At 32.4% G+C, this 8,696-nt stretch overlaps 1 protein-coding gene across 1 annotated transcript; it reads left to right on the top strand.

Annotated features, from left to right (window-relative positions):
• Positions 1–3,358: 3,358 nt before the first annotated feature.
• LOC133188086 (uncharacterized) lies at positions 3,359–6,744 on the top strand. The gene is made up of 6 exons (XM_061323473.1): positions 3,359–3,491; positions 3,791–3,987; positions 4,121–4,192; positions 4,451–4,526; positions 5,414–5,578; positions 5,852–6,744. The coding sequence occupies exons 1-6, from the start codon at positions 3,359–3,361 to the stop codon at positions 6,460–6,462; spliced, it is 1,254 nt and encodes a 417-aa protein (XP_061179457.1). The 3' UTR covers positions 6,463–6,744.
• The last annotated feature ends 1,952 nt before the right edge of the window (positions 6,745–8,696 follow it).

Genomic DNA, 8,696 nt, shown 5'->3' with positions numbered 1-8,696 from the left:
AAATTTATCATTGGGATTCAGTAGTTCGATTGTAGGTAGATGTCCATGCCACATGTTTTCGTTGTCAGAAATATAAACTCCAGGATACTCCATGTAGTCTCTCTTTATTATCCCATCCAGGATCTCACAGTTTACCTTGTGCAAGGAGTTGTCTTCTCTTGGTGTGGTTAGAGATATGATGGTGTGAACGTCCTTCCACTTCTGTTTAATAACCTCAACCACCCCTTGTAGTTTCTCGGCACATTTTTCAGGACTAATATTTCTAACATCATTTGTTAGAGAATGAAGAACTACTACATCATGTGAATGTTTATCCCAATCCGAGGTTCAAATTATGAAAGCACGTCAAAACTGATAACTGGTTTTCTAATTTAAAATTCTACCATGATTGTAAATACGCTATTAGATCAATAACAGCGTGTCGAAAGAATTTTAAAAAGGAATTGAAGCATATCGAGAGGTGAAAATCTATTTAACCTGCTGAAGAACAGCATGATATTAAAATGAGATGAATGGTGTGTAGCCTTTATAGCTCTCTGTTATTTATTTCTGTTTACCCGATGAAACGTGTCCTTCAGTAAGTACAAAATATTTTTCTTTTTTTTTTCATGAGGCATATATAAATCAGTTATTGTGACCTTAATATCTTAACCTTACAAAGAATTAGTCAATACCGTAAAGTACATCTTATATACTGAATCGTCTACCATTACTTATAGTTAAATATTCGCTGTTTCTTTGTGTGTAAGCGTTTTAAACAGATTAGGGAAATCAGACTTCGAAGGTTGAATTGGATCGAAAAAAAAAACTCGATGTATGTCAGAAATTATAAATAACCTTTTATTTAGGAGCTAAGCAGAACTTGAAACAGTATGCAATAAAGAGGGATGGGGGTCGGGGGTTCATGACCATTAAAATTATTAAACAGAGCTCTGTATTAAATATAAGAAATTGCATTTTTTTTTTAAATTATGACTTACGAACTTGATTTTTTCTTCTTTACTTGATAATAGTTTATGGCTAGAAAACTCATTTTTCCTATTATTATATGGATTTGTTGGGTATTTTGTAGACAACCTAGTCTTGTACGCTTCTATTTTTTTTGGTATTAATTTTGTATGCATCTTCAATGCTAATACAATCATATACAGTCCAAGAACAGTCAAATTAAAGAGTTCTAATTCAAAGAGGATAACACAAAACTAGCCATAATGTTATTTATTTCGTGGCCATTCTTTAAAATATATGTCACGGATTCAAAGCTTGGTGAAATCAAATATGAATCAGAATACATTCTTTAAAGTGATTAAGATGGCAATGTATCCTAAAGTACATCGATTGAAATTCCTTTACAATATACCGTCATGTAATTTTATCTAATTTACCGGGTGGCAGTAAAGGCAAAATTAAGTCCTCAACTCTCGGAGTAGTTTGACATTATTCTATTAGAGTTGTAAATTGAAAACCCTATATATTAGAGTTGTGAATTGAAAACCGTTTTTTAAAATAACATTTAATAGAAACTATGCATATTGTGCTTTCATAATCGTGGAATGAAACTGGTTTTATTTATATATAGAACCATAAATAGAATGCGAATCTGCATTCAATATGTCCAATTTTTGCTTAAATAGTCGATTCCTTAATCGTTCCCCCCACAGCGTTTAATGTCTCGGCTTTTGTAGTGAATACGCTTTTCACCGTAATAGTCCCTGTATTGGAATTTTTATTGTGTACCAAGAAGGACGATTTACTCGTTTAAAACGACATCGGATACATGTTTATTGGCAACACATGTTTAGATTGAATCGAAAATTCACTAGAATTGAGGGGGACCAGCACATGATATGACCAAGTGTGATTGTTTACATTTTTCCATGACCGAGTTTAATTTCAAAAAAGAGGTTTCATATTCTAGTCTGTCCTTGAATATCATTCCGTTTCCGATGTATGACTTTATGACTGTTTTCTGAGACAGATAGTACTAATGGGAATATAGAGTTTCACAATCAATGCCCCAGTTTCTGATAACGATTAGGAATATCATTTCCCGTTTTTTTTCCTTCAAAACATCATATATGAAATCCAAAAGAAAATTGTAGTAATGGGCCTCGTCGTAATTTCTCTAATCAGTTCGGCACTGGTCTATCTTTTTGTGATATATTTTATGCCTGTCTCTGTAAAAATGATATTTTTTCCTTCTTTGTCATTCATCAGCTATATTGGTTTTAGCGATGACACGCACATTTTCACCTTCTTCGGTAAACCTAGAGCCAAAACGAACACATGACTTCAGTCACAGCTGTTTTAGCATAGTATATGATACAGACCCTGATATATGCCCACGGGCCAGCTGTCAAAAACGGGGGCTGTTCTGACGTAGAGCGAGGAAAAGATTGTTTTTATTTAACACTGAACTGTTATGAGGTAAGACAATCAAATAATTTCTTTTGTCGTTTATTAATTTTCAGTCTAAAGTTGGATACAATTAACATGACAAATCATTGCGTTTTTAACATTTGATTGAAAAATATATGATAAGGAATACTTGTAACATCTATTTTTGATGGGAATTAAATGCAGTCATTATTCATACATACCATAATTAAGACCGTTAATATTGAATACATGCGCGGATCTAGAGGGGGTCGGGGGGGGGGGGTTCCGGACACCCCCCTGGAATTTGCCGAGTTATTTAAAAATGCAAATACCAAACCAACTAAAAGTGACCTTAGACCCCCCCCCCCCTTTTTTTTTTTTTGTTTTTTTTTTTTGTTTTTTGTTTGTTTGTTTGTTTTGGTTTGTTTTTTGTTTTTGCTTGTCAAGAAATTTCTGGCTTGGATTTATTTTTTCACTGGGGTGAACCCCCTGGAAAAAATTACTGGATCAGCGCCTGGAATATATGTATCTATTAAAAGCCCTCTTCGAAACAGAGACATGTAAGAGATTATTATATGTCTCTGTTCGAAACAACATTTAATGTTCTTTTAAATGTAAAAACCGACTTGAAACAACATCTTTTTTTCTTACGATTCTTAAATCATTAATGTTATTTCTCAATATAGCAATATCTCTTTTCGAATTAAATTTTATTGTAAAGAAAAATGTCGAAAAAGTAAGCTAAAAAGGAAAAAAGAAGTAAACGAAACAATAGATATCCACCAAAAAAAAAAAAAAAAAAAAAAAATCAAAATTAGAATATACACAATTCTTCTTTGAAATTATTCTTTGTATTGCTCAGTAAAACAAATTAAGCTATACTCCATCGGAATAAAATTTAATTAAATTAAATTACAATTAATTGATTTCATTAATACCAAAACAAGTGTTAAATATGCATGTATGTTATTCTAGGAAGATGATAAAACCTTGGTCGATGAAAACCTTGCTGTTGTTGCTTTGTTTCCCGTGTAACATAGTGACACTTCTGGGGACAGAGAACAGTACTGCTCTAAAAACCCCTCTCTGTTCCGACCAACAAGAAATACAAGGTTACATAATCTACTATTCATCAATATGTTGATTGCAATTGAATGAACATTTCAGAATTTAGTTTATGTAAAAGGGCTCACTAAAATACTAGTAATATTCCTGCAATTACAATTTAGGGTAATCAACGTCTTTGTTATATTAAGTATCAATATTGAAATATATATTTTTTTTACTGGGAATAAATCTGCAACTTGTACAGTGTATATAAAGTATACTTTCCATTTCTGAATACTGGAGGGATCTTGATTTTGTCAAAAATCTATAGTTTTAATTTTGATTTTGGAAATTTCTTCAATAGAGTGGAGACTCCCTGACATCTTGTGTGGGTGTTTCCAGGTGGTAGTCAGACAGACAGATAACGGTTTTGTGCTACTGGCTCTGCTTCAAAAAGTTTTCTGGAAAAGTCTTTCCCTTCTGTTGGCTGTTTCCGCCAGATTCGACGTATATCTCAAACATAATAACAAACAGATTCCCATGGGGGAAATCATCTGCGCTGTAAGATGGTGTTTCGCTTACCGAAAGTTAAAAAAAAAATTATGTTTTGCTTTTCAGATGGAATACGAAAATGTGTCTTGTTTTTAAAAATGACAAACATGCAAGAGTTCTCTAAATAGCGTATCTTTTACAGGAAAATGCTACGGTATGTGAAAAATATTTTGAGGCGAACGGACTAAACAACAGCCAAGTCCAGATATTTCAGGTAAAATTAAGATACTAAGCTCAGTTATTATATTTTTTGTACATTTCATCTTTCCAATTTAACACTCTATATAGGTCTCTATGTTATAAAGAGAAACGTTGTAGAAACATTAGATCTTGATTTTAACCTGACTGTAGCAAGAAGCTGGTTATTGATGAACTTTTTATTCTAATATTGACTATTTTTTGTACCTGACATTAGTTCACCTGTAATATGTATATTTATTATTATGATACTGATAAAACGCTTTTTTAACAGGTTTATCTGTCTTGTGACTCGAAGCACAAATGGATCCCATCTCCATGCGAGGATTGTTCATACATTAAACTGTTTTGTAAGTTAAAGCCTACTCGCCGGTGACCGTTTATCTGTATGTATTGGAACTGTGTGTGATACAACGACCCCCCCCCCCCCCCCCCAAAAAAAAAAAAAAAAATCTGCAAAAAGAAAACATAGGTTCAAGACTTTGCGGAAATAAGCGCTGTATTCTTTATTACCTTACTAGCTCTGTGAAAAGTTGACATTGTTAAAGCAAGCTTAGATAAGAAATTTATGTCAAATAATAATTTCTGATTTAAAGCGTATGCTATATCCCCTCCAGATTTTTTTCAATTAAATGAACCGAAAAAAGAAGAAAGAATCTGCGGATTGACTTTGGAATTAAATAAAAACGATACAAAAGCATTCGAGAACTGGTACATATTCCGGCTTAATATATTTGGAAATTATCATGTATTTAATTGTCTTTTTGTATATGCTAAACGTAAAGAAGTATATATGTTTAAACGTGGGTTTTATAAATAACTTATTAATTTTTGAATAACACTTTTCAGCATTTTTACCAAATATTTAGCAAAGCAGAAATGTCCGAGAACTGTTCGTCAGCCAGTACAGTCATTCTTCACTGAGACAGTAATTAAATTCAAAATTATGAACCAACACTGCACAAATATGTCAAGTCTTTTACATGATAAAAGGGAAAAATCTAGCCTGCAATACTCGGTTTTTTTTTCTTTGTCGACCCCCCTTCTTCCAAACTCTTGATGGCAATTAAATTCAAACCGACAAAAGAACTCTACCCCAGTCTATCCTCCATCCCCTCTTAATATTTTTTTTAAAGGAATGCTTTGTTTTCCCCTGCATATTGGTATGCCTAACAATACAAAATCTTATTTTAAAATAAAATGAGAACTGTAGAATGACTCTGACATTACTTTGTAGACACACCGCGGATAGACAGCCCTATCTCTTATATACACCCTTCTGGGAGAGAAAATGTCAGCACCGAGAGGTCGACGCCCTCTACGCGTGTTCTATACTTCATCATTCCCGTGGTCATTGTAATTTGTGCAGTAGTCACATTTATTGTGTTTTTTGTCCATAAACGTAAGTTTTAATTTAAAGAAAATTATTTGAAATTTATTAAAGCATAGTCTCATTTTTAATTTCAACGTAGAGCGCAAATATTTTGCACTGTTGTGTTTGACACAGATTTTTGCCATACTTTATTTATACTTTTATTGTGTGAATTACGGTATATTATATTTTCTTATTATATGGTATATTACGGTATATTATATTTTCTTATTATGGTAAATTACGGTATATTATATTTTCTTATTATAGTATATAACAGTATATTATATTGTCTTACAACAGGAAGATCAAGAACCTCGGAAGGGAGAACGTCTGAATCCTATAGTAGTGAACCACTTGTTTCTGTGATCGAGACTTCCACGCCACAGTCTAAAAAAGAAATCCTAATAATAGACATTGCGCCGAACGAGTCGTGTTCTGTGCACTTTCGCAATATACTAAAAAGTGTTCCTAAATTTAGTGTTGTATGCTTCATTGATCATTTGAAGGATGTTAATCAGAACATGTACGATTGGGCACACAAGAAGCTGAAAACATGTGACTTCATAGTTATAGTATTCACCAGTGAACTGACGAGAGTGTTCGAATCAGATTCGTGTGAAATACTTCAGTCATCTCCATACTCAGATATTGTCAAGTATTTACTCTCTCAAATGAACAGCAATATGTACACGAATGATGCTTCCTCGCCAGAGTACACCGGTGTTCAGTTTGAGGCTAATGTCGTAGTTCCCTCAAGTTTTAGCAGACATCTTGCCAATATTTCTTTCAAAAACATTTTCACCTTTCCAAATCTTCTGCAAAAAGAAAACTCCACTCGTTCGCAGCTGAACAGACTTCTGATGAAAATTGGTGCAGATAATGAGGATATAAAACATTGCATATCCACCTGACACACAGAGTGAAACTTAAGAAAAGAGGACTTTCCGTTGAGTTCTGCAGTATCTAAACGAAGCTGTTAACTCTGAAACACAGGCCAGTATTTACCAGCTGGGTGATAACTGTTGACCTTCTTGAGTTTCCTGCAAATACTTGTACACTTTGAACACTAAAGGTGTTTCGAAGAAGTATGGTGCAATATGCATCTGGAGAATAGACCGACTATAGAGTGCATTAATTGTTTTGAATATACGATTGTGTAAGTGAAAGCATATTATATGAGTCTACCATAAATAACTGTCAGTGTTGTCTTATAAAAATAAAAATTGGATACCAATTAGCTGTAAAAATGCTGTCCTCACCATTTTTTTTTAATATGACGTTTTTGGTATAGGACTCCTCTCCGAAAAAATAAAATAGAGAGCTTCACTATTGCAGCTGGACACCAATACAAATCAGTATGAAGTAGTCTCATTAAGAGCATAGGAAATTTTGTCTCGGTGTCAAGATCAATCTAGTTACGTATCTGTACTATTGTTGTCTACTTTTCCTCTTAGATCCTAAAGCTTCAAATACATAAAAATCAAATTCAATTTGTGAACTAAGTATTATGAACAAATTCTAATTTTTTAAAGGTATACAATTATGACAAACAAAACTTTTCTGTAGACAAATTTTCTCAGCAAAAAAAAAAAAAAAAAAAAAAAAAAATTCCTGGGACTTGCACCCAACAGACGCACGTCTATATCAAAAATTGTGTTGTAGTGTGACGAAATGATCATTTTTGCCCTCTTTGGTGCGTACGTGCTATTTCATAGACGAATTATTTGTGAGATTGTTGCAAATTATTGATATTTTACAATAAGTATATACGTTAATGTTAACTGAAATATCACAGAAAATATTATACTTGAGATTTTATTTTTCACTTTCGAACCATAAGCATTTTTTCTCGACTAGTTCGCCCATCTCCTTTAAAACCGATATGCACTCGCATGACGCAGTACCAACTATGCATAGTACGGGAAATTTTGTCAGTATCAAGATCATAAAATTATATATTATCTGTATTGTATTTGTCTGCCATTTCTCTAAAAAATGACATTCTATACCATTTACATTTAATATACTTAGTAGTAACTCTCCAATATGGATCTATATGTGTCAATACTACATGTACATGAAAAAGCTCAAACCAATTCAACATTAATCCAAGGGTCATCATTCCGCTTAAAGTTGGAAACATGTTCCAAATTTAAATTCAATATGTAAGTCACAATCAATATTTTTTTTTCAGATCTATGCTACATTTCTATCTTAAAATGAATTTCAAGCTTCTTGTGTTTTTTAGACGGACCCCCAAGGGAATATTATTACGAATACGAATTGTAGAGAATATTTAATGATCTCTTGCTGGAGAAAAGTTTTGAAGGAATTGTTTAAAAATCCATGTTTCTTATCTTTGTTCCTGTGTGTGTTTAAACGATGTTTTCATATTTCATGGTCGGAAAAGCCCTGTAATTGCTTCGTTCTTGAATTCTATATGTGGAAATCTACCAATTATTATGACAAGACAGTAACATTTTAATCATGAACATAATTTATTCATAAACATGTGCAGGCTGTACTAAGAATCACCATTAATACAGCTAAAGTTTAATTATACATTCTGCATGTTCTGTACAATAAAAGAAACTCTACCACAAATAATTAAAAGAACTTAAAGAAAATAATTAATATAATAATGAACAATTTTATCCTTAATGGTACATGCATTTCAGAGATTTATTCAGTTATTTGAAGAAGTTTGAAAGGTTCAAGCACTCATTCTGAATAGCCGCTCCTCGGCCAGGAAAGATAACTCTAATTTATTATTTAATTCAAAAAGTCTCAAATTAAAGCTTGAAATTGAAATCTTTTCACGCAACAATTTTCATTTTATGCATCTCAGTGTGATTCAAGGTTTTTTGAAGTCTTAGAAACGGTCTTTTAAAAGTTGATGTTTGTACCCCATAAAAGTATTTTAAAAAATTACATATTCACAGAAATCCAATTTCCTTTAATAAAGTCTTTAGATTCCAATGTTTATTTGCATGATATGAAATTAGAAGTGGTTTATGGTGTTTTGCAATGATAGGAAACGCTTTATAACACTATGCATTATAAAATAAATTGAAGTAAACAGAAGAAACTTAAGTACTGTATAAGTGTAAAAATCATGCAATTTTCATCAAATGACAGGATATCT

The sequence above is a fragment of the Saccostrea echinata genome, unplaced genomic scaffold (assembly GCF_033153115.1).
Source record: "Saccostrea echinata isolate AGI-Se365-2 ecotype Australia unplaced genomic scaffold, CSIRO_AGI_Sech_v1 ptg000015l, whole genome shotgun sequence".
NCBI classification, from domain to species: domain Eukaryota; kingdom Metazoa; phylum Mollusca; class Bivalvia; order Ostreida; family Ostreidae; genus Saccostrea; species Saccostrea echinata.
Note: the sequence above shows the minus strand (reverse complement) of the source record. Positions and strands in the feature narration are given on the sequence as shown.